This window comes from Lygodium microphyllum, chromosome 25 (genome assembly GCF_053477565.2).
Source record: "Lygodium microphyllum isolate KBCC chromosome 25, Lygodium_microphyllum_v1.1.10, whole genome shotgun sequence".
In the NCBI taxonomy this organism is placed as follows: Eukaryota; Viridiplantae; Streptophyta; class Polypodiopsida; order Schizaeales; family Lygodiaceae; genus Lygodium; species Lygodium microphyllum.
This window is the reverse complement of record NC_141159.1, coordinates 59,431,235-59,458,664: the sequence shown is the minus strand read 5'-3', so window position 1 is coordinate 59,458,664 and position 27,430 is coordinate 59,431,235. Positions and strand designations below refer to the sequence as shown.

General features: G+C 42.7%; 1 protein-coding gene across 4 annotated transcripts in view; it reads right to left on the bottom strand.

The window, feature by feature from the left end:
* The window catches only part of LOC148014270 (uncharacterized), a 66,159-nt gene extending 41,277 nt beyond the window's left edge, over positions 1-24,882 (bottom strand). Inside the window, exons 1-7 of one of the 4 annotated variants that reach the window (XM_087666629.1) lie at positions 24,427-24,882; positions 24,102-24,236; positions 23,909-24,012; positions 8,014-8,066; positions 7,856-7,917; positions 7,597-7,746; positions 7,286-7,459 (exon numbers count right to left, since the gene is read on the bottom strand). In XM_087666629.1, the coding sequence (XP_087522755.1) occupies positions 7,286-7,459; positions 7,597-7,746; positions 7,856-7,917; positions 8,014-8,066; positions 23,909-24,012; positions 24,102-24,236; positions 24,427-24,597 (849 nt within the window). In that variant the 5' untranslated portion in view covers positions 24,598-24,882. Of the gene's footprint in view, positions 1-7,285; positions 7,460-7,596; positions 7,747-7,855; positions 7,938-8,013; positions 8,067-23,908; positions 24,013-24,101; positions 24,237-24,426 lie in introns of those variants that run through there. The other 3 variants (XM_087666630.1, XM_087666633.1, XM_087666632.1) reach the window with 3 other exon arrangements.
* Between the last annotated feature and the right edge of the window lie 2,548 nt (positions 24,883-27,430).

The window sequence follows — 27,430 nt, the reverse complement described above, 5'->3', positions numbered from 1 at the left end:
TTTTTCAGTTTGCTGCAGTCAACCAGTTTTCAGCATGGCTGACCTACTCCCCCCCCCCAAAGGTGGACAGGGCGGCCCACATATTCATTCACTTTTCTACAAGGGAGGGAGAGAGAGAGCTCCAGCTGGTGATACTCCGACAGTCCATTGCACAAATTCTTCTATCTTCAGCATTCTTGCTCTACAATCTTCAATGTTCTATTGTGTCTTTCTCTTCTCTCCCTGTTCATGTCTTTTCTCAATCCGGTCATACGCTTCCACATTCGCTACACTCTGACATGGTATCAAAGCAGTGTTGAAGGGCTGATTGATCATGGGCAGACTTGAAGAGGAGATTTTACCACAACATCAAAGCTGTGTTTTCAGCATTCAAGGGCGAGCAGAGGGCTTCGCATTGACACAAGGCTAAAGCGAACGAACAAACATGGAAAAGGAAGGAAGTTTGTCGTTTTTTGCAAGTTTTGCTATCAAAGGAGAAAAGGCTGTGTTTTCAGCCTTTTATAACAAGTTTTGTTTTTAAATCACCTCCACTGGTTAAGGCATGTGAAGGAGCAGAGGAAGCCCAAACAAGTTGCCTTTTCAGAGTCAAAGGGAGGTAGCCTTATTTTGTATAGGTTATTCAAGAGCCATGTGATCGCAAATCGATGTGGAGTTTCAAGCGATTATGGACTGAAAGATTCTTGCCTTACAACAATTCCATAGGATCAAAAGCTAGATGGGGAGAACTACCGCATTTAGCAAGTGATGATGCTTGCCATCTTGGAGTCTTATGATTTGGCGAAGCTTGAGATGGAGGCTGTTGACCCTCCATCAACCTAGGATCTTTCTAAACTTTCTTCTTCAAAGAAAGCCAAGTTGATAAAGGTACGAGCATACTGGGACAAGTTGAATGCTCATGTCAATTCTTTCTTATTTCTTTCATATACTCCAACCATGATAACCAATATTAAGCATCTTACCAATGCTCAGGAGATATGGTTCGAACTAGATCAACTCTATAACAAGATGATTATCATGAAGAGGGTCTCTTTGAAGGTGCAAATGTGCTTGTTTGTACTAACCATGGTTTGATGAACGATGCCATGTAGGATAGGGAGTCAATATCGATAAAGGATGCATTACAGCCTAATCACTAGCAGAAGACCATGAAGCACAAGTTGGAGTCTATTGAACATAATAGCACTTAGTATCTTGTGCCTCATGTTGTTCATCACAAGGAGATTGGAGTCAAGTGGGTCTTTAAGACCAAGTATCTCAATAATGGTACACTCAACAACCACAAGGCATAGTTGGTTGCCAAATTTGCACTGAGACCAAGTGTTGATTTCCACGATAAGATTGCACCCACAACTCGTATTGCCACCGTTCAGGCAATTTTAGCTCATGCCAATCGTAGGAGATGATTGATTTACCAATTCGATGTCAAATCTACAACCTTGAATGGGTGACTTAAAGGAGGAGATCTATACAGAGCAGCCTCCTAACTTTTCTTTCTCAAATGGTAAGGTATGCAAGTTAAAGAAGGCCCTCTATGGCCTCAAAGCTCCACATGCTTGGAATGAGAAAATAAGACTCATTCTTTCAAGACAAGTTAGGGTATCAAAGATCTACATACAATCCAAATTTGTACATCCAAACATCAAATGAGGACACACGGTGTTTGTGCGTTCTAGGGACAATCTCATCTTGACAGTAAGCTCCACATGCTTGGAATGAGAAAATAAAACTCATTCTTTCAAGACAAGTTAGGGTATCAAAGATCTACATACAATCCAAATTTGTATCTCCAAACATCAGTTGAGGGCACATAGTGTTTGAGCTTTATGTGGACAATCTCATCTTGGCAGTGACCAAACCATGCCCAAATAGATGGTCAAGCAAATTAAGGAAGCACTCCATAAGAAATTTGAGATGATGAATTTGGGGCTGCTTCACTTCTTCCTAGGTCATGAGATATGGTAGACTGAGAGGGGGATCTTTCTACCCCAGCGGTGGTATATGCAACAAGAGCTCTTGACTACATTTAGGATGCAAGAGTGTCGGATCATTTCTACCCCCATGGATCCAAACTTGAAGGCTACCACCCATGTAGATTCATCATTGGTGGGTAATTTCCACTACAAACAATTAATTGGATCATTAATATGGCTTTTGAATACTTGAATTGATTTGTGTGTACCAGTTGGTTACTTTGTACCTGAGCAAATCCATTGGCAGGGTGCATTGAGGATATTGCGGTCCTTGAGGGGGACTCCTTTTCCTATTTTATTTAACATGTACAAATGATTCAGCTTTGGTGTTACAAGGCTGGATGGACTATCACTGGGCTGGAGATGTCGACCACAAGAGGTCAACGATAGATTACACAATTGCCCTATCATCTATAGAGGCAGATTATAGAGTGGTGCCTTCTACCACATTAGACAGTGTGCCTTCAGAGGTTGTTAGGAGAGTTTGGTTGTCCAGAAATAGGTCCTACTACTCTTCATTGCGACAATGAGAGTTGCATTGCTTTGGCACAAACTCCTATATTCATAATTCCATACTCAATCGAAGCACATTGAGATACAGTATCATTTCATTTAGGAGAAGATCTTGGATGAGACTATTGATGTGGTGTATCATAAGACAAAGGATAACTTGGCAGATTTGTTTACAAAGGCTCTTCCTAAGGTTGTTCTTTGACAGCACTCCAAATCCCTAAGCCGTATGTTGCATCCAAGATCTACGGCGTTAGAGATTTGGTCATCCCTTGGATGGGCACAAGCAATGTACATGTATTTTAGGGCAGATTTATGCATTTCCGGATCAGGTCAGACAGTTTGCAACAATCACCGGCATGATTGCAACCAATTTTGGACAGGTCGGATGGTGCCAAGCAGGGCAAGCAGTTCAGGCAGGTGCCACGCAGCAAGCAGCCTTTCTGAGCAGCATTTTTATTATTATTCATGTAGTTGACCTGATTTGCTGCAGTAGTGGGCCAGTTTTTTACTGGCTGACCTGCCGTATTCTATTATTTTTCTTGGCCTATTTATAGGCTCCCCAGCCTGGGGTCACAAACATTCAGTTTTGTGTTGCAAAGGTTGAGAGATCTCCAGCAGATGCATTCAACAGTCCATTGTACGTATCTACTCTCCTTATTCAACATTCATTCACTGCAGATTTCTGCATTCTACTGTCTCTTCCTCTCCCCCTTCTCTCTGTGTTCCTTCCTTTCTTTCAGTCCAGTCGTATGCTTTCGCATTCACTGCACTCTGACAAAGGGTGTGTATCTATAGTGTAAGAGTGAGCCCTCAGCCAGCTGCCAAAAGTCCAAAAACCACCCATAAATGGCCAGAAACAGTTGCCCAAACATCTAGTTCAATGGCCACTTTTGGCCCCAGGATGCTGAATGTTATTGGATGCCACCAACCTAGATCAATGGAAATGGACCAACTGGACAGGACAGGATGCATCAGACTAGAAGTCCCATACATCAGACCCACACAAACCTGCTGTCAAGAGCATACCATCTGACGTGACTTGTGCGGAACATAGGTCCTATTAACTGGCTATGAATACTACAAGAGTAGCATCATCACTATGCCACAGATAATCCACATGTTCAGTGTGGAAACCATCATCTGTGCATGGATCCATTTGTATTCATTGTTTACAGACCAGCAGGAACCACGGGAGACCTGCAGACCGTGTGAAGGCAGACCTTCTCTAAATGACTTTCAGCTTAATCTAGCAGAAGATGGGCTAGATTCCTAAGGCAGGTGCAAACTGCTGCATGAAAAGTGCTCCTTTCATGAGAGACTGGAGCTATAACAAGCGGGTAAATCACATGTCCTCAGATCAAACTGGATCCAATCCAGCAAATGCTTAGAGGCCACAATAAACTCCCTTTCAAAGGACCTAAAGCACAGGCACATATGGAAAATCCAGAGCAAACAAACCAAGTGTTGGCAAAAAGAACAAGTTGTGATTTAAATGTAAAGTCTAACATAGAGTATATGGTGACAAAATTCCCTGTAGGCGAGACAAATTAGCAAACAGAGAGCAAGCATGCAATTCACCAACATGAAAGATTCATCTTTCTTGAATCCCTAGCACCAGTCCCTGAAAGCACTTCAGTATGAAGCATCAAGTTTTGACTTAATCAGATGAGAAAAGGCTTGCAAGCCTCCTCAACAAACAATTTCCCCATTAAAAGGTCTAAGCAGATGTGCAACTTGTGATCCAATGGCACTAAATAAAAGCCTGGACATCTAAATTTGGAGACTGGACCACCACCCAAAAAAAAACCTGAATTGTGGCTGTTCCAATGTCTTTTCAGTCAAATAAAACCAGGTCCAGATTACATGAGATGAAACAAACAAGTGACCATCCATGATCCTGGAAACTCTTGCAAGTGTAGACAAAAACAGTACTGACTGCTAGATAGAACCTCAGCAACTCGCTCATTCTAAATTTGTCCAGGAAAGAAATGTACTGACTTCTCATTTTAAGCAAAAATTCATGGAAGAACTCATATAACGAGGAAAAGACTTTCTAACTGTTAATAAAGTAAAGGGAAGCAGAAAACCTACAACTTTCAAAACAGTGTGCTTCAGACAAGCCCTATTCAGTTTTTGACATTGGGTTAGGAAACTCATTTCATACCTGGGCATTTTAGACACCTATGAAATACCTGTCTTAAATTTCCAAAAAATCCTACCCTAAAAAATACATTTAAACTTTTTTAATCAACATTTGTCACGGATTCATTTAACACACTCACATGGAAATTGACATTGATTGCAATAATTTTTCTCAAGTTGTTCTCTATAATTCATGTATAGATTGATAGTTTCTTTTATAATAAAACCTAATATTATCATGGATACCGGACCATGGTGCATGTATATGTTGATGCTCTGTTGAATCTCCATTTGCATTGTATAAGATCATGAATTATGATAAATTATATTATATAAGTAATACTCTATACATATAAAATCTCATGATAGTTTCTTTCATCTCGAATCAAACTCGTTTCTAATCTTTTAGGAAACTCGTATGAAACCTATGAAACCCGTTTCATACCTCATGTTTTAGAAACCCTTGGCAACTATGGCCACATAGATGAGCCAAAAGTAGGTCTCCTCAAAATTAATTAGTGAAAAATCAAAAATACTAATACACTTGGCAGAATGACTCTAAAATAGTTTCACATTACGTAAAAGAGGATATCTTATTCTAATAGATTTGGATGATTAAAGGGGTCTGTTTGCAAAAGATGGAAGTTTGTTAACATGCCACGAGAGCACCAGTACAAAACCTCTTGTGTGATTTTCAAAGAGTGCCACTCTATAGTTACACTGCCAAAGGTAATTGCTCTTTTGTCCCCCACTTTGTCACATTTAGAGTTTTCGGATACCAAGCAAGGAGCATGGAAGATAGTTCTGATGGGGAAGCTACAGGATATGACACCTATACACAGAGGACCATGGCAACCCTACATTCACTGGATATTTCAAGAGATCAACGCTAGAAATTTGAGGAACTTTGAGGTCAGATTGTCGCTGCCATTATTAGAGCACCGAGATCTGCATCTTCAAGGCTTCACCATCTCGCCCCCAACTACCATCGAAGAGAAGAGGAGACCTCTTCTCTTTAATCATTATTTGAGACCAAACTCGGATACAAGTCGCTACATTAGTGGAGGACCGATTCGCATTTCAAAAGTTGCCACAAGAGACTCAAAGACAAAGACTACATGGTTTTAGGGGAGCCAAAGCTATGATTGAAGCTATGATGGAAGTAGTTCCACAAAATCGGCAAACAAATACAGCTAGCTCCCAACCTTGGATTGGCCTCTTCTCTAGAGGGGATTTCCTTTTTGGCAATTCTTGCATCTAACAGAAACAAGACATTCACTTATCACACTTGAGTAGAATGGCCGCCTCCAATGAGTCTTGACCTTATAGCACTCGGTGGTTACTCCAAGCAAAGAATCAAAAGTGGCACATAGACCCAAACCCAGCCACTTGTCTTTTAGATGAGTGGAGATACTAGGCATACAAGAGGAGCCTTCTACAGAGACTTCAATGGGATCCGAGAGAGTGGGTATGGAGGGACCCCTTCCTTGACAAACCATATGACGTACCCTTTTTTGGCTACACTATTAGATTGGGGTGGATGATACAGATGAGCCAAATTGGAGCATTGCCAACAACACCCCCATTGGCACAAACAAGAAATCTCATATGAGTTTCTACATGACTTTTGGAGACAGCTACATGACAACTTTAGGTCTAGGAAAATCTCTCTTCCTATGGCTTCTAGCCCATAGAAGTTTAGCAACTAGCACTTCACATGGATATGGAAAGGACCAATGGCATGTGTGCGATGTGGTGAGCCAAAGGAGACACACAGACATTGCCTATGGGACCATCCCAGAGCCCAAGAGGTTTGGAGGAAAGTTCTCAAGATAGTATTTCGGGGCACTATGGGTCCACGGTGGTGACATGGGGGATTGTAGCCTGGGTAACAAACAAAGATCCAGTGAGTGGCTATGAGACATTTAGAGGAGTACTTCTTTTCTCATCATTGGAGAGCATCTGAGCAAGATCCCTACCCCAAACTACTCACAAACACAATGGACTCAAACACATTGTCATAGATGGGAGCTGATCTCCAGCATTATACCTTGGTTCATATGGACTATGAAATCTATTCAAGTAATTGATCTTCAGAATATATCCACTGGGGAGTCTTTATCAAGGATTTGGAATTTTGGACAAAGATAGTCCACACTCTCCGTGAGAGATGGGAAAGGATGCAAGGCAGCTTTGAGAGGATGAGGAAGAAAAGAGAGTCTTTCCTAGAGATTTGGGATTCACACACCTTTCATACTATCCCTCAGATGGTCCAACATTTTAGCCCGCCAAATTGGTAGTTCACAACCATTGTACTTCTTATGTAGTTCCTTGTACTTTGTATTCTACCTCAGGGGGGTTTTTCTCTAAGTTGTTATTCATAGAATTCTCTTTTCTTGGCAAAAAAGAAAAGTGTCCAAATGTTTGCTAGACCTAGATTAAGGAAGGGCCTCATTTTGAACACACTACAAGGTTTTCTTCAAATATTGTGCATTTGGAGCTCTAGCCTTCCTCATGGTGTACTTTGTGATCTTTGACACTTGGAATAATGAAACTTTTGGAAAGAGAGAGTTGATTGCTAGTTGTATGATTCAAGTATATTCATTGAAGTTATAAAGCCGCTACTAAATACAATGCATAGAAGCTGCAGTTGTGGTCACCTTTGAAAGACAAGATGCTGGTGGTAGAATATATGATTGCACTTGCATTAAACAACGTTCAGCTTGTTCCCGATCCCTCATATCTGCAGAAAGCAATCTTCTATAAATGGAGGGCATCCAAACAGAAGATAGTTCTCTGCTTTTGGATGTCTTCTTGCACATAATGATAACAGCCTGTATACCACAAGAAATATGATGGTTAACTTCAGTTACTGAAATGGGAAAACATTAATATGCATACATAGATGAACATAAACTGGGAGATGTTTAAGTCTGCAATCATAGATGTAGAGAAAACTGCGAGTCACTGCCTGCATAGCTTCATATGTTATAGCCTTTGACCCCACAGGGTTATCAATCGCATATACTAATGCTTGTGCAATAGTATCACCATGGGCTTCAAAATCTGAGGGTGAAACTTCTTGTATTCCATAACACCACTTTGCCAACTTCAGGAGTGCCTGAAGCGCAAAATATTATCAGTTTCTCTTTGATAATGCTAAAGGGCATGTGAAAAAAATAGCATAGAGATTACATACAGTTATGGAGTAAAAAGGGGTTACTTCATACTTTTCGTTCAGTCGATTTAACAAGCTCCGATAAAGAATGTGATAAAGTGGATGCTGATTCATCTGCAATTGATACAGTCAAACTTTTGGATTAGGCTAGAAAAACTTTCAAAATTTTATGAACTTGCGCAAGGAACTAAAAACAAGCATAACTTGTACCGGCAATCTCATTGCTATTCATTTCGGACAAGGATCTCAAAGCCAAAGCCGCACTGCAAAAAACTTTATGTTAGTTTCAGCATACAAGTTCCAAACCACAACAACAAACAAAACCATAATTGTCCACAGTATTGATAGACAAGTTAAAGTGGGAACTACGTTGAGACTACTGAGCAGAAAATGTTGCAAAAGGTAAGCAAGGGATAAAGCATGAAGAATCAGTGTGCAACATGTGGAGAAGCAATAATCTTCAATCAAGGAGTAAACTAGGACCAACAAAACCTAGCATGGATAGTGTCACCTAGGGAAGTTCGGAAGCCAGGGTTTAGCAGGTAGAGTCTATTACAGATGTACTGCATACAAGTAGGCGGCTCCACTTAAGAGCACAATGTAAACAGGTAGTCACTACAAGAGCAATGTCTAGCTTCCATGATAATTCTTTCAACATGCAATCACAACAAAAAACATCTAGCTAGAACAAAACAAGCATAAATGCTTGTTGAGAAATGACAAATGATGTATGCTCTAGGAAGAGATGTCTTGAATCCCATAAGCATAGTGGTGCAGAATGCTACCTACCCAACTACTATAAAGCATTGTACTTGACTATCGCTTTCATATGGAATGAATGCAATATCATGATGCTTTGTACTTTCACTTAGTATCTTTGTCATTGTCAGTGTCCTACACAAGGCTGTGTTTATGAGTCCAAGCTAATCTATCTTGGAACCTAATTCACTTGTGTAACACTTGCTCTACATTGTTTATGTCAGCATGAATCTAGCCTTCATCTTCCATCCTCCATAACTCCTACCATGCTCTAGATCCGCGTTTTCACATAGTATCAGAGCCCAGTCGAGCATGGCTTAGCTCCTCTCCATCTCTTTTCAGCTCAATTTGAGTGTTGGACCCCATCTCCAACTTCATTTGCATCTCTACCTTCAATGAAGCTTCCTTGGCAGCCATGCAGCACCCTGTCAGCTTGAAGCTTTCAAATCTCTCTCCACAAGCCAAATCTCTCTGAACTTCCTTCTGAAGAAGTGTTTCTCTACTTCCAGAGCTCCTTCCTGGCACCTCAATTATTGACATTGGGCAACTATAGCTTCAGCATTGCCTCTTTTCAGAGTCGCTGCCATAAATGTGTCTGTGGATAGCAGCACCTACCTGACTTGGAGGCCTTGGATCTTCCAAATAAAGCAATATCTCCACACAATTGCTTTTGGAGATCCTTCCGCGCAACTTCCTGCCACAACAACTCACGACATTGAGCACTCTATGCTCCAGCATTTCCATATTTCGTAGTCGCTCTCCTGAACTACGCCAATCCCCGTACGTATGATCAGATCTTCTTCCACATGGCACAATCTATCCTACTGGTATAGGGCTTTTGCAGGCTACCTCCCTGATAATTTTTGTCCCAAATGATTGCTTGTACAATCTGCTACAGCCAAAAAACCAGTATTTTATTCCTGCAAGCCCTAATAAACACCATAGCCATTAACATTCAAGCTTCCTTCTTCACTCCATTCTCAAATCCATTTGACAAAGTCAAGTACCATTACTCAGATTTGCTGCTAAACTCAAGTCATTTACCAACAAGGAGGGGACTCGAGTTGAAGGACAAGACAAGGAAAAGACAAGCATCAAGAATCACCATCAAGCAGGAAGAAGATTCAAGCTCAAGTCCAAACATAGTATCTCTTGATACTACAAAGTGTGTCTTCACATGACCTTGCACTTGTGTCTCTGGACACATTGAAATACAACTCTTTTGCCAGTTAATTCAAGCTTATCAACATGGCAGAGCTTAAGCAAATAGCAAAGTTCAATGGAGAAGGTTTCCATGCCTAGAAGGAAAAGACCATGTACCACCTCATGAGGAAAGACCTTTGGATTTATGAGTCCAAGCTAATCTATCTTGAAACCTGATTCACTTGTGTAACAATTGCTCTACATTGTTTATATCAACATGAATCTAGCCTTCATCTTCCATCCTCCATAACTCTTGCCATGCTCTAGATCCACGTTTTTCACAATGCTCACAGTAGGCTACATGTAGTCTTGCTAGTGGATAGTTGTTTCTTTTGCAAATGGTGAGAGGTGCAAGTGTTAAGCATAAAATTAGGGACATCTTACTAGATAAGATACATTAAACTTATTTCATATCTACATAATGTTGCAAAAGTACTCAATGCACAAAACGCTTCAATAGACTGCAATATTAATCCACATATTCCAAAATGTCAAAAATTTAAACCCTCTTTTTTACGAGAGGTAGGGGGCAAGAAAGTCCTTTGCACTAGCCCACATGAAACTCACAAAATACCAAGAGCTGCAAATTTATAGGACAAGTCAAGGTCATGCCTTCTTGTTGCATGCCTTTGCTTCAAGTAACTATAGTTTTAATGATCACTATGCTTTACTTCCTTTCACTTCTTTTTTGTTGAAGCTGCATGACCTATACGTTGTCTCTCCACCTCTCCTCTCCTTTCCCTTACTCCTCTTTATCCTCATCCTCCTTACTTTGGAAAACATTCAAAGAAAAACATCGATTATGCATCACTTTTTACATGGACTGCTAAATATATGCAATTCCTGATGTAAACAGCAGCAAATCCAAAGGTAGCATGTTAAAACCCCAAGTAATTTTGGTAATTTGTGATTGTTTTCTGTAGATAAACCCTGACCCTAATGTATCAAGGTATAATCCTAAGTCTATCTATTGTGGGTAAAGAAACCTGTAAATGTCCACAAGATCATATGATGCACAATGCGGTTGCCAATTTTGGTCAATGGATGGGTTGGAAATCAAGGTCTCAAGAGATGGAGTTTGTTCATAAACTTTCCATCATTTGAAATAGAATTTCGAGATAATTCTTTGATTGCAACATGACCAAGTTTCATAATGATGGCATGATTGTGTTGGACATGGCAGAATGACACAATATCACTCACATGGCAAAAATGAACCAAGGAAATTTAATTTCAAATGAAAATTAGTTGTCATTTGTATAAATCAATGCAAAATATTTTTTGAAATTTTCAATAAAAGTATTCTTTTAAAAAGAACTAGACATTTTTTGGCCTATTCACCTAAAAAGCGAAGAAGGCCATAATATGTGGTTAAGAACACACATTATGTGATTGTCATCATTGTTACTTAATGCCATGGCTTGTATAAACTTGATACTTATAATAGACAATCTCATTCGGATGCTATGGTTGTGGCCGCTTCCACTACCTTATCTATTGTTGCTAAGTTATGGCATGCTCAGGGCACTTAAATTTAACAGCTTGTCACGCTTGTACAAGGATGATATGGTGCATGATTAGTTAGAAATTGGGTGGGGGCCATCGTACCTCCCCTTCTCGGGAAGTCGCCCATCCCAATATTGTTTACGCCAACGCACGCTTAACTGGAAGTTTCCCATAATTGGGCTAGCCATCTAGCCCCCAAAACCTTAACGTGATAGATGACCTATTTGTCAGAGTGGAGAAATGCAAAAGTGAATGACTGTGACAAAGAGTGAACAGAGAGAGAGAAAGAGACGGTGAAACGCAAAAAATCTGCAGTGAAGAATGTTGTATAAGGATGCAGAATTATACACGAGCGCAAAGAAAATATCTACATATACTCCAACTTCAACACCAAGTAGGCCCACGTCATCCTAACGTAGTCATCTACGATCAACATGAAGTACAAGCTCCCCTTCAAGGACTCATTCCTCATCGGGCCACAAAGATCCGTAAATACAAGCTCCATAGGTGAAGTAGACAGCCTCGAATCTCTGTTGGGGATCGCATCCCTATGTTGCTTCCCACGAATGCAGGAGACGGATGGCTGCTAGCTCACCACTATGTCTCGCAAACCTCGAACAAGCGATCCTCACGACACCTTCCGAAGATACTCATGGATCAAGTGGCCAAACTGAGCATGCCATAGCTCGGACTATGTCTGAGAGGTAAGGAGAGGTAAGAGCAGAAGAAGACTTCAATTAGTAGATGCCATTCTCCTCATACCCTGAAGAAAGAACCTTTCTCGATCCACGATCAAGGACTCCAATAGCATCATTGTCAAACTCCACCAAGAGATCAAGAGAACAAATCTTATGTACCGAAAGCAACTGATACCCTAAACCTAGCACATGCAACACCTCGGAAGTGTGGGTACTACCACGTCCATCTGGAATCAGTTGCATCTCACCTCGTGCAGCAATAGACACAAAAGAGTTGCCTCCTATGAGAATCTGCCCACGCAAGGGTCACAAATGGGCAACACCAACTGTCGAAGGAGTCATGTGCTATGAGGCACCACTGTCCACGATCCACTCGCAAGCCTAGGGAACTGTCATCGCAGCATCAATGTCTTCAGTGTAGAGTCCTCAATGACTGCTAAGTGTAGAAAAGCAACTACTGAGGATGCAACCACCGCTCCAAAATCCTTTGTGTCCTTCTTAGTGTCCTTCTTGTCCTTGTCGGGGCAATCCGTCTTCCAATGGCTGGTCTTATCACAAATATGGCATGTCAAGTCTTTCTCTTTCTCTTTCTTGGATTTGTTGTCCTCCTTTTGGTCCTTCCCCTTCTTCTGAGAGGCTTGACCAATCAATGCCTCCAATTTGGAAACATTATGTCCTTTCAACTGTTTCTCTTGGTCCAAGACCATAGGAACTAACTCTTCCCAACGAAGAGTGGACTCTTGCCCTAAAGCAATAAGAGCGGAATAAAACGTACCGAATAGTGGCGACAATTGGGACAATAAAGCGATCGTCATGTCTTCGAAGGAAATGGGCTTTCCCGCATTTTGAACCTGCATCTGAAGATGACGAAGCTTGTTCATGTGTTTCCGAAGCGAAGAAGACTTGTTCACGGACAGGATTCACATCTGCACCTCCAAAGAAACCCTATTCATAAGGGTCATCCAATTGTACATCTGGTCAAGCTCCAACCATATCTCCCGAGCCACCGTCAAGTGCTCTATATGGGCTATCATGGCTATTGTACAAGACAAAAAAAGAAAAGAATAAATCTTGGCACTCAGCTTGTCCCAATGAGACTGGGCCTTGGTCAACTCCGATCTCTTCCATCACAAGCTCAGCCAAATCGTAAGACTCCAATATGGCCAACATCATCACACACCAGATGCGGTAATTGTCACCATCGAGCTTTTGATCTAACAGAAGAGCCGGTAAGACATGCACCTTCCGGTCCTTGGTTGCCTGGAACTCCACGTCAATCTCTATAGACATCTTCACCTACAATGCCTGGACAAACGTAAAAGAAACCCCCTTTGACTGTGAAAACTCGGCCTACTAGGGCTCTTGTCTCCACATCCCGAACCTTCTCCAACTTTGCCGGAGGCGATGAAAAGGTAAAATCTGCCCTTGAAGGCCAAAAACACAGTCTTCTTCCTTCTCTAACAGCAAAAAACAGCAACAACTTTAGTAAATCTTCTCTTTTCTCGCACGCATACGCTCACCTCAGTCTTGTTTTGATGCGCAGCCCACCTGCTTGCACTTGAACGCTGAAAACGCAGCCTTGTGTCGCATTGAAAAACTCCTCTTCAGATAGGTCCACCCTAGGTGGATCTATCTTGTGTCGCACTGAAAAACTCCTCTTCAGATAGGTCCACCCTAGGTCAGTCCTTCAATGCTTTGATATCATGTCAAAGTGAAGCAATGTGGAAGCAAATGACGTGACAAAGAGTGAACAGAGAGAGAAAGAGAGTGAAACACAAAAAATCTGCAATGAGAATGTTGTATAAGGATGCAGAATTATACACAAGTGCAAAGAAAATATATGTGTATGTCTCCGCCTTGAGGACCTTGATCTCCATCAGCCCCGAGTGCAATCTCCATCACCGGCGAGCTGAAATCTTTCGGATACAAGTGTGGAAGTCTACTGGAAACTCAGTCTTATAAAGGCTGAAAAGAATGCCTCGAAAATAACCGAAATAACCAAGTCGGCTGCATTTAATGCAGTCCGACTTCCGATTGTAGTCAAACTACAATCGCGGACTACAGTTGCACAATCCAACAAGACTGCCACATGGCACTACTAACGAGGCAGGAGATGACTCTCAACACTATCCAATCATGGAAATCTTCTTCAATTTGGCCTAGAATTCAAAACTAATCTCAACTTATGGCCATTGCACCGATAGTGAGCTAGTTTTCTCTAGCAAGTGTGGATTGCATTTCCAACATCCCCTCTCAAGCCACACCTTGGTTGAGGTCCTAATGCCACCCAAGCTCAACAACCTGACTCTGATACAAAGTTAGAAATTGGGTGAGGATACTTGTGTTAAGAGTCATTTCTTGGACACAACCACATCAGCAGTGCCACGTGGCATGCTGCCACGTGGTAGCAATTGGATAGTCCGATTGCATCAATCGACTGCATTTAATGCAACCAACCTGATCATTTATATAGGCTGAGTTTCCAACAGTCTTTGTGCATTGTTTCTCACAAATGTCAACCTACTGAGTGCGGAGATTGTTCTCGAAGCTGATGGAGATCGAGATCCTCGAGGTGGAGACATACGCAAATATCTTCTCTACACCCGTGTATACTTCTACATCCTTATATAGCATTCTTCACTGCAGATTTTCTGCCTCTCTCTCTCTCTCTCTCTCTCTCTCTCTCTCTCTCTCTCTCTCTATGCGTTCACTCTTTGTCACGATCATTCGCTTTTGCATTGCTTCACTCTGACATGGTATTAGAGCATTGAAGAACTGGCCTAGGGTGGACCTATCTGAAGAGGAGTTTTTTGCGTGACACAAGGCTGCACTTTTAGTGTTCAAGTGCGAGCAGGTTGGCTACGCATCAAAACAAGGCTAAGGCGAGTATGGGCGTGCGAGAAAAGAGAAGATTTGCTGAAGCTGCTGCTATTTTTGCTATTCGAGAAGGAAAAAGGCTGCGTTTTTGGCCTTCAAGTGCAAATTTTACTTTTTCATAGCCTCCAACAAGTGAAGAAGGAATGGGATGAGCAAACCTCCACCCTAGCAAGCTGTATTTTCACAGCCAAAGGGGGCTGCTTTTTGTGTTTTGTGTAGGCATGGTAGGTGGAGATGTCTTCTGAGGCTAAGACAAAGTTTCAGGCGATCATGGACCGGAAGGTGCCCATCCTACTGGCTCTTCCTTCAGATCAAAAGCTCGATGGTGAGAACTATCGCATTTGGTGGGTCATGATGCTTGCCATATTGGAGTCCTATGATTTGGCAGAGCTGGTTACAGAAACTATCAATCATTCTTCTTCGCAAGACGAGTCCAGATTCTCTTCCGGTGAGAAGGCAGAGTTGGCAAAGGCTCAAGCATATAAGGATAACTCAATGCTCGCATTCAATTGTTTTTATATCTCTCATGTACTACAGTTGTTATCTCTCATATAGAGCATTTGATGATGGCTAGGGAGATATGGCTCGAGTTGGATCAGATGTATAATCGGATGACCGTCATGAAGCGAGTTACTTTGGAAGTGCAAATGAGGACTAAGTGTCAACAAGTCCTCCTCCATGCGGTAGCATATCAACAAGCTAAGGCAACTTTAGATGCAAGTTCAAAACGCAGGGAGGGTGATCACTTCTGAAGACATGGCGATAACTCTCCTTTCATAGTTACTGCCTCGCTTCAGTGGTTTTTATTCCACCTTGATTGCTTCAGGGCGGTCTAAAACTCTTCAGTGGGTGGAAAGAGTTGGTTCCTATGGTCTTGGACCAAGAGAAGCAACTAAAAGAAACCCATGCTTCAATATCTAAAGCTTTGGTTGGTCAATCCTCTCAAAAGAAGGAAAAGGACCAAAAGAAAAAGAAGGAAGAGAAATCTAAGAAGGACAAAGGCAAGGAGTCTACTTGTCACATTTGTGGCAAAACACGTCACTGGAAGAAGGATTGTCTCGACAAGGAAAAGAAGGAGAAATCTTCACAGAATTCCGGAGCGGTGGCTGCTCCCTCATCAATTGCTTTCCTCCATTTGAAGGTGGTTGAGAATTCAACCCTATCGGCTTTTGATGTTGCGTTGATGGCCCTATTTACTCAGGAGTGGATTGTTGACATTGGTGCCTCTAGGCACATGACTCCTTCAGCGGGTGTTACTCATTTGCAGCCTTCGCATGGTCAAATTCTTATTGGAGATAGTTCATCTATTCTTATTCAGGGACAAGGCAACATGCATCTTATTCCAGATGGGCGTGGTGGTGCCCATGCATCTGAGGTACTTTAATTGCCGACTTTGGGGTATCATCTTCTCTCGGTGTACAAGATTTGTGCCCTCAACCTCTTGGTCAAATTGGATTCTTTTCGGATTTTTGATCGAGGATTGAGAGCGATTCTTTCTTCAGGTTATGAGGAGGATTGAGTCTACAAATTGCGGTCTTCTTCTGCCTTGACTTCTCTCCTTTTTACCTCTCAAACTCAATCCGAGCTTTGGCATGCTCGGTTTGGTCACCTCAATTATATGTTGTTCCCAGCAAGGCTTCCAAGCAGTCTTCAACACCCTTGGAGCTTGTTTCCACCGATCTTAGTGGACCGATGAGGACGCAATCTCTTCGAGGGAGTTTGTACTTCATGCTCATTGTAGATGATTACAGCAAGATGGCATGGGCTTATTTCTTGAAGGTGAAGTCGGAGGCTTTCTCCAAATTCAAGGATTAGTTGCTCTTTGAGGAGAATTGATTGGGGTAGAAGCTGAAGACCTTACGATCGGATAAGGGCGGAGAATTTGTTTCTAATGAGTTTGCTCAGTTTTGTGCAGATCGTGGCATACACCAAGAGTTTGCCAATACAAACACCCCTCAGGAGAAAGGCATTTTGGAGCAAAAGAATTGCAAAGTGATCAAGATGGCCCGTACTATGATGGAGCATCGTCAGACACCTCAGTGTCTATGGGCTGAGGCTATGCCTACTTCAATCCCTAGATGCACCATCAGAATACAATATATAGGTTCATAAAGGGTTTACATAGCCCGCAATTATCAATGCCTCTACCCATTGCTATGATAATTAAAGTTCAACATATTCAAAGGGTGAATTAAAGGCTCCATCCCACCTTCTTCATTGATACCTACAAGGATACTTGTTAATATACTCGAGTAGTGATGGCAAAATATCTTAATTTTCCAAACAAACGTCTTATCTTCTTACTCAATCACCTTATATCCTTTGCTCTACCAAACAAGCCATCCCTAATAGTATCTTTGTTCTAGGTATGGGTGCTCCAAATAGGGGATTAGCCGCCTCATCGACCAGTTGGACCTACTTCAGCTATTGTTGGTATGACTCCTTTGGAGACATACTTTGGATCAAAGCCCAATGTTTCTTATTTCAAGGCTTTTGGGTGTGATGCTTATGTTCACACCCCGAAGACACAGCATGACAAATTTGAAGCGACTTCCAAACGACAGGTGTTTATGGGCTATAGCTCGCAATCTCAAGGCTACCGATTGTATGATCCTATTAGCGGAATGTCTACATGAGCCATGATGTTTGGTTTGTGGAGGTTCCAGCCCCAGAGGGGGGTGAGGATCACCCTGTCCTTGGAGATCCTAGTGATAACTCGGCCCCAACGACTATTCCTCTCGAGCCTGTGTCTCTTGAGGACTCTTTCAAATGAGGAGCCTACTACCCAACCAACAGACTCACCGATTGGTCCTCTGTTGATGGTGGACCTTCCAGAAACTTCAGCAGATGGAGAGCGGCGCCACGAGATTCGGCCTCCTCATTGGGCCCGTGACACGCTCCGAGATTCAAGGATCGAGGGGATCTCTGAGGAGTGGCAACCGCAAGATGGACCGTGGAGGTCACAATGGCACCAGGCACATACTATGGAGCTTGTTTGCTCCAACTACTGTTTGATGTCCCATGTTACGTAGGATAGAGAGCCTACATCAATGAAGAAGGCTTTACAGCCTAATCATTGGCGGAAAGCGATGGAAGCCGAGTTGGAGGCTATTCAATGGAATGACACTTGGTCCCTTGTGCCTCGTCCCTCTCGTAAGAAGGTGATTGGTGTCAAATGGGTCTTCAAGACCAAGTACCATAGTGATGGCTCTTTGGACAAGCACAAGGATCGACTTGTTGCTAAAGGTCTTGCACAACGCTCAGGTGTTGATTTCCATGATACTTTTGCCCCTACTGCTCGCATGGCAACTATTCATGTTGTTCTTGCCTTGGTTGGTCATAGGAGATGGCCTGTCTTTCAATTGGATGTGAAGTCGGCCTTCTTGAATGGTGATTTGAAGAAGGAGATCTATGCAGAGCAACCTCTTAGCTTTGGTTCCTCAGATGGGAAGGTTTACATGTTGAAGAAGGCCTTGTATGGCCTGAAGCAAGCTCCGCATGCTTGGAAGGAGAAGATTGATTCATTTCTCTAGGGCAAGTTGGGATATCAGCACTCTAGGGCCAATCCACAGCTTTATGTACACACTTTCGAGGGTGGTTGTGTGTTGTTTGTTTTATATGTTGAAGACTTGATTGTTACACGTGATCATGCCCAAAAGATCGAAGAGAGGAAGGTAGTCCTACATCAAAAGTTCGAGATGATGGATTTAGGACTTCTCCATTTCTTTTTGAGCCACGAAATTTATCAATCTCAAGGGTGGATTTTCATCTCTTAGCAAAGATATATACAAAAGCTCTTGGTGACTTTTGAGATGGTCGGTTCATTTCTACTCCTATGGATCCGAACTAGAAGGCCACTTCACTCACAGATTCTCCTTTGGCGGATGCTACCTGCTACCATCAAAACTGATTGGATCAATGATTTGGCTCCTCAACATACAAGTTGATCTATGTTTTGTTGTAGGTCCTTTGGCTAGGTTCATGAGTATACCTTGGCAAGTGCATTGGCAGGCTGCTCAAAGGATACTTCGGTTTCTGAGAGGGACCTCCGACCTTGGGATTTCCTATCCAACAAGTACAAGTGCTTCTGATCTTGTTCTTGCAAGGTGGAGTGATTCGGATTGGCTGGAGACGTGGACCAACGGTAGTCTACTATAGGCTTTTGTTTTACCTTGGATATTGGTGCTATCTCTTGGAGTAGCAAGAAGCAACCCACGATAGCCCTATCTTTGACTGAGGCAAAATATCGGGTTGCGTCTTCTACCACATGTGAGACTATGTGGATCCGATGGTTGTTGGGGGAGCCTAGCAACCCCCAAACTCGTCCTACTATTTTGCGATGCAACAATGAGAGTTGCATTGCCTTGGCACGAAATCCCATACTCCATGCCCGAACAAAGCACATGGAGATCCAGTATCACCTCATCAAGAAGAAGCTTCTAAATGAGACCATTGATGTGGAATACTGTAAGACTAAAGACAATCTTGCAGATTTGTTTACAAAGGCACTTTCCCAAGCTTTACTTCACCGACACTCCAGATCCCTTTGTCTGCTGCCTTGTCCAAGATCAAAGAGGGGGTGTTAAGAGTCATTTTTTCTGGACGCCGCCACATCAACAATGCCACGTGGCAAGCTGCCATGTGGCAACAATCGAACAATCCGATTGCATCAGAGTCGACTGCATTTAATGCAGCCGACCTGATCAATTATGGGCATTGCTTTCAACTTATAAATAGGCTGAGTTTTCAATAGTCCTTGTGCATTGTCTCAGACAAATTTCAACCTGTTGATTGCAGAGATTACTCTCGGGGCTAACGGAGATTGAGATCCTCGAGGTGGAGACATGCGCAAATATTTTCTCTATACCCGTGTATAATTCTACATCCTTATACAGCATTCTTCACTACAGATTTTCTATGTTTCACTGTCTCTTTCTCTCTCTTCTCTCTCTATTCGCTCTTTGTCACGGTCATTTGCTTCTGCATTGCTTCACTCTGACACCTTGTATCTCCCCTTCCCAAGAATCACCCATCCTAGTATTATTCATGCCAGTGTGCACTTAATTGGAAGTTTCCATAATTGGGCTTGCCATCTAGACCCCAAAACCTTAAGGTGATGGATGACCTCCCATCTATCCAATTATGGAGATCTTCTTCAATTTGGCCTAGGATTTAAACTTGGTCTCAACTTATTGTTGTTGCATCGATAGTGAGCTAGTTTTCGCTAACAAGTGTGGATTGCATTTCCAATATGATTTGCTCAAAATACGTGTCTCATAAGAACATATGAGAGGGATTTTTTGCTTGGCAAGATGTATAGATTTAGCTTTCCCAAGGATGAAAGTATGGATCCGACATAGACTTGTACATAGTGATGTATATGGTCCCATACGCACTCCCTCTCTTAGTGGATGCATCTTCTTTGTTACCTTCATTGATGATTATGCACGTTAATATCAAGGGGGCCATTTATATGCTTTGCTTAGCATTGGCTTAGGCATTAATGAAATGTGCACATGTGATGTGAAAGCCAATGACGTCACAATGAAGGGCCAAGGACCCTAAGATCATGGTCAGATATCACAAGGTGTCAAAGGCAAAAGTTATAATAAACTACGTTGCATAGTCACAAGTGATGCAAAATGGAATGAGGATAGGGAAAAGGAGACGAGACACCAGACACAAGGAGAACTATTATCACATGTGACTATATAGTCACGTGAAATGGGACGTGGGACAAAAAAAAAAGCTACCATTTCACAATCAAGTCCAAAAATGACCGTCACTTGTGACTATGCTATATTGGTCAAGTTTACTGATAGTTTTAGCCTAGGGTATTTAATTGGCGAATAAGTGTTAGTGGTGACGCTAGGAACTAGGCATTAATCAATTTACTAATGCCAATTCAAGGGCTAATTAATACTCAAGACCACTTGATGGCCTAGCCCTTGAGCTAATCGCACTTATTCTTTGGATCACACTTATTTTTTAAGCCAAGACAAGGACTGAAATTAATTTTAAAAAACTCCAACGGCTACAAATTGATTACTTTCCACACTAACAAAGAAGAGGAATAAATGTCAAAAATTTGCAGCATTTCTTTCTTCAAGCAACATTATTCATCAATGCACTACACCTTGTACCACAACAAAATGGTCTTACCAAGCACAAGAAAAGATCTCCTATGGAGATGCCAGATGTATACTTAAGGAAAAGTCTTTGCAAAATAAGTTTTGGTTGGATGTGATTCTTGCAACTTGCTATGTGTTGAATCATTCACCTACTCAGGCATTAAACTGTCACATCTTATGAGGCATGGAATGGCAAAAAGCAAGTGGTCACGTACATACACACTTTTGGATGTCTTGCCTACACTCGTCTCCCATCTCAAAAGAGATACAAGTTGCAAGACAATGTAATTAAATGTATTTTTCTTGGGTACATTATTGAGAGCAAGGCTATCAGTTGTATCAACTAGTTACTAGCAAAGTCCTTGTCACTAGAAATAGTCTTTGCTAAAAAATTGAGAGCAAGGCTATCAGTTGTATCAACTAGTTACTAGCAAAGTCCTTGTCACTAGAAATGGTCTTTGCTAAAAAATTCAAAAATGCCTTTACAAGTTTACAAACATCAACCAATTGTTGGCCCCGAAGATATGTTTGATTCACTTATGCCATTATTCACATTGTTGCCAGAGATTGTTAAGCATGCATCCACTCAATCTTATGCACCATTTCAACAAATTCAGTAACTTGTCCACACTGATCTTCAACCTACCTTTCACTCCATTGAGACAACAGATCATGATGATGCAAAGACTACACAAAGGGTTGCCATCCATGAAGCAAAAACAATGCCTAGATGGCTATTAGATACCTTATGACACAACAAACAAGCTGCCCCTTTTCCCAAACATCTCATCAAGTATCAAGGAGCTTTATAGATTGTGTTTATTGGCCACTTGGTACTACCTTGATCTGACAATCCAAGTACATTGGATTGCTACTACAACATTTTCAATTTGAGGACTACAAACCTATCTCCGCTTTAGTTGAATCAAGCTAACATTTTTCTTTTTAGGATACTGATGATACTTTTAACACTTCACTTTATCAACACACAGTTGGACATTTGATCTATTTGTGCGATACACAGCCAAACTTTCATAAACTCTATCCAAGTTAAGTTAATTTATGCATAGCCCAAGCTCATGGCATTGGCAAGTAGTTAAGTGTGTCTTCTAACACTTGAAAAACACGCAAGCTTTGGGATTGTTTTACCCTTGCAACACCTCTACTCCCTTGCATGCTTTTATAGACAATGACTAGACAAGATGTTTTGACATGAGAATGTCCACTAGTGAAAATTGTTTCTTACTTGGCAATGCTAGCGCCTCTTGGCTTAGCAAGAAGCAACCTACAACGGCCACTTCGGGCTGTGAAGCTGAATATAAGGCAACTTGTATAGCTATAATTAAGTGTATTTGGCTCAAATGCCTTTTGTCAAACTTGCATATTATACTTTCGTCAGCTACATAAACCTACATTGATAGTCAAAGCACATTAGCAATTGCACAAAATCTAGTATTTCATACACAAACAAAGCACATCGAGGTGCATTATCACAATGTGTGTGTGTGTGTGTGTGTGCGTGTGTGTGTGTGTGTGTGTGAGAGAGAGAGAGAGAGAGTCCATACAAGGGAAATGGATTTGGTCTATGAGCTTGCGTAGGACACCATAGCAAACATATTTACCAAAGCTCTATCCAAAAAAAGTTTAAAGCTTTTTGCTAAGCTTTAGGCTAACTTCCGTTTGGGGATTGATCTACAACATCCCTATTTCATTCACAACATTCACTCCAAGGAGTTTTTAAATACCTTATATTTACCTCTTAAGTTTTCCTTTGTAAATGCACCATATCCGCAAGCACTTTCAACCCTCTTGCGTGGGACGGGTTTTTTTCCTCATGTAAGCACACTTCACTATAGGTCCGCATGAATTTAGGGTCGTACCTTGTACTTTCATTCTCCTGATTCCTTATTGAGAAGGTACTATTGTCGGCTTCTCTAAGTGTCTACTCTCACTCACTCTCTACTCCACTTCATGTCTATTGAACTGCACATTCAATCCAACAATGGTGGCTAGCCAACTAGTATTTTGCCATCAATTTCTTGGCTAACCAATTGGTCATCATCTTTAGCACACTTTCAAACTATTTAAAGGCAAGCTCCCTCCTCCGGTCAATCATCCATTAAATACTCGAGCTTCAACACAATAGCATCATGGTGCACAGAGGGAGATTGTGCACAATGTCAATGACTCAATGTCCAAGCCTTTGTATTGTTCTTATGCCTTGGAATACAAATCCCATTTCCCAAGCATACTATCTTTGAGTTCTTATGTTCTTTGGAGTGTTATTCTCTATTATTTGTGTTTTGCGGTTTATTACAACAATGTCTATTTCCTTCCATTGTTTTCCAATATTCTAACATGGTATCAGAGCCCATTCCACTAGGTCCTAGTATTGCTTGTTGTGTTTAATAATTATTTTCAAGTCCATTCGCATGTAGATTGCCACAAAAATTTGCATTTTGCTGCCGTCCACATTTGTGCAGCCCATGAGCAAATAATCTAACTACTAAGCCAGTCCATCCATATTGATGTAATCATTCGAGGTCAAGGAATCAAAAAGAATGTGTGGATCCTATGGGCTAGCAACTCATGTTAAACTATTATGTGCCCAAGTGATGCTGCTAAACATAAACAAGCACAGCATCAGTAACTTACTAGGGGCCAGGTCAAGAACTCTCACAGAGCATCTCACAACACTACTCTCCACCACAGACGATGATTAAAAGAACGGGTGATACGATTTTAAAGGCCTCTCAATACCTGTCCCTTGAGAAACTCTCACAAAGCATCTCACAACACTACTCTCCACACATGATGATTGAAGAACAGGTGACAAGATTTCAAAGGCCTCTCGTTACCTGTCCCAGATCCACCCTTAAAAGACGATTCCCTGAACATATTGACGATGTTAGAAGTAAAAACTTTACATACCTGCCCTTGGGTGACCCTAAGATACCCTCGGGACTTTGTGACAAGTATGCAAACACATGAGCCTGCTGAATTAGGATCCTCGTGTAATCCTCAGCTGTACTGTTCTGCAAAAAGATTAGACAGTACTGTTTAACTTTGTGGAACCATAGCTTTGGCTTAGGAACACCTTGGCAACCTGAAAGCAGGAGATTACCATATCCAAACCCTCGCTACCATGCTGCTGCTTGGCAAACTTCTCTGGCTCCACTTTCTGTTTCGTCTTAATAACCACCCCAAAGTAATTGCATCCCCCTCCCCCTATTCTGTGCACTGCGCGATCCCTGAGAGCCTGCACTTGCCAGGATCACAAAATCAGCACTCCAATAATAACATAAGCGCCACAATTTACCGTTTCACCAGAGTAAGAACCATGAAACAGGTCAATTCAACTTGTGATGATCCCATGAACACTTTAGACCTCTGATAAACCATGCATAGGATATGCTCAGGACATCCAAATGCAGCAAACGGGAGCATACATCATCATTTCCAACTTCCTCTTTCGCTTGGTACTGCGAATCATCATTATTTGCTGGACGTGTACTGTCCCCTTTAACACCACTTGCTGCTCTAATATCCTTAAGAATGCCATTGTTCACGCAAGTATCTTCATCCCGACAGCTCGAAGGCCGTCCTCTGCCGCGAGCCATGGCTGATATGCTCCAATGACCGTCAAGAAGTAATCAAGATGCAGAAAGAGAAAGGACCATCGGTCGTCGTAATGATGCTAGGACGTCCATCTCTCTCCCTTATCGCTGTCGCGTGATCAGTTTGTACAGGCTCGTCGAGCTCGGCTGCAATTCTCCGAATTCCTTCTCTCTGATTAGATTCCGAGAATGCGAAATATATGCCCAGAGAATACGCGCGGAGAGAGAGAGAGAGAGAGAAGGAAGGGCGGAGGGGGATCTTGTTTCCCGCCAAGACGCTCCTGCCACCAGAGTGGACAGCATGCACTTCTATCTCTCGCGGTACATTTATTATTGTATATTCATTATTGTGTTGTATAATTAATCAATAGGCAGTTTCCGCCTCCTAGTTAGCATTGAATTGCTGTAAGAGGCCACACTTCTTGGGCTGGATCCCGTTCATTTTAGGACTTGCCTAACTACACTCAATCGCAACTTAAATTAGAGAGACCTAATTGACCACTACGTGGCAATCGAGTTGGACTTGCATCTGTCGCTTGGGGGGGGGGGGGGGGGGGAGGGGGGGTATAAGGGCTTTGTAGCTATACCATGCCGTTGCTACCGATTGCACCTATATAGGGAGTAGTAGTGACTCAAAGCCCTGCCTTGTTTCCACTCTACGTGTGATTCCCTATACCCAGTGGTGAACCCTCTTATGTGCGGCGTCACGAGGGTGTAGTCCTGGGATGTGTCTATGTTGTCCCGCTTTTGGATTGAATAATACAAGAGTATACCTTGAGCTCATATCGTGTTACCTTTCTGTGCCGTGTTGAGTGCGTAACGAGTGCAGGTTTATCACACTTGGTATCAGAGCAACTCTTGCTCGGAGTGAAGAAGTGCTCACGGAAGCAGGAGGAAAGATCCAGTGCCCCGAAGAGATCGAAGTCGGAACGACCCACAGCGCGACGCCCCACGTCGTGTCGCCCCACGTCGCGACGCCCCGCGTCGTAACGCCCCACGTCGCGTCGTCCCACGTCGCGACGCCCCCCCACGCGTCGCCCCGGCGTGACGCCCCAACCTCAACGTCCCACCGTCTGAAGTCGTGACGCGGCTCCCCCGCGGCACGACCCACACCACCACCAGCGAAACGCGGCTTCCCCGCGTCGACACCACCACCAACCACATGGAGGAAGAAAGGGAGAACGTCACCCTCCCGACATTAGAGGAGAGGAAGAAGAGTAGGGGACAAGAATGGAGAGTGGCCCAAGAGGAGAAGGTGGCCGGACTAGAAAGACAAATAGATGGTATGTCAGGCATGCTAGAATCAATATGGAGGAACATGCAGATGAAAGAGGAAGAGGAAGAAAGGAGAAAGAAACTAGAAGTAGAGCAGGGCTATAGAGAATGGGTGAGTCAACAACAAGAAGAGGAGAGGAGACACCGAATGCAAGAGGAGATGGATAGAACAGGTAGAGAGGAGTCATCTAGGAGGGCGCAAGATACAAGGAAGGAGAAGGAGAAAGTAGTAGAATTAGGAAGCAAAAAGAAAGACAAGAAGAAGGAGAAGAAGCACCATCGCAAAGAAGAGGAAGATAGCAGTAGTTCAGAAGATGACTATGGAAAATTCAAGATGCCCCAACCCGCCAAGTACAAGGGAGAGAGAGATGGGTTGGTTCTGAAGAAATGGATCACAGAAGTGGATAGGTACTTAAATTATTCAAGAATCACCGAAGACAAGAAGGCGGAAGTGGCAGCCATTTACTTGGAGGAGGACGCTGCCAGTTGGTACCTGTTAGAACAGGAGCAGGGCCACACAATATGTTCATGGGAAGAACTCCAGGAAGAACTGAGGGACTACTTTATTCCAAAGCTGGAGAAATTCAAAGTAAGAGATGAATGGAGGAACCTCAAGCAAGCACAGGGGAAGATGAAAGAGTATGTCAGCAAATATAGGCAAATCATGCTGCAGCTACCAAACATGGATACCGACACTAAGCTACATGGATTTTTGTTTGGAATGTAAGAATGGGCTAGAAGAGATGTGGAGAGGCAGGAGCCAACAAGCTTAGCAGAAGCCATGAGAATGGCCGAACGACTGGTGGACCTGGAAGGCAGAAGAACAGCACAAGGAAATCAAAACAGGTTCAACAACAACTTTAACAACACCTTCAACAACAGCAACTCTTGGAACCAAAGGCCCAATGCTCTTAGAGGAGCATTCACAGATACGAGGAGTCAAAACACCACTAACACCACGGCCGTATCCCAAACAGCATTAGTACCAAGAGGAGCAGCAGGGAGATGGGGAAACAATCACTACAGGCCAACCCCCAGCACATCATATGGACCCGCAGGATCAAACACATCATGGTGGAGACCCCCAGCCCTTCCACTGGCATCAGATGCTTCAAATGCGGGGGTCCACACTACCAAAACAGATGCCCAATAGAAGACACAGCTTCATCAAGTGGATCAAGGGTGAATGCAGCTTGTGCATATGGAGGAGAAGAACCACAACCACCACGTATCCAGGAAATTCCAAATGGGAGTGAAGAGAGCATGGACCACCCAAGGGTAGGGTCAGTTAGTGCCCGACCCCAATGCATGGCAGCTAGAGTAGCGGCAGTCCACCATCTCTACATCAAAGGTCGAATTGGCGAAGGAAACCAACCTATCATGGTGGACACAGGAGCAACCCACAACTTCATGACACCACAGTGTGCAGCAAAGCATGGATTGAAACTATCCAAAGCCCCAGAAGGATTAACAGTAACATTTGCACAAGGAGAAGCCAAGGAGGTAAAACAAGTCTTTGCAGTCCAAGTGGAAGCCGACAAGTGGAAAGCGAAACTCAACT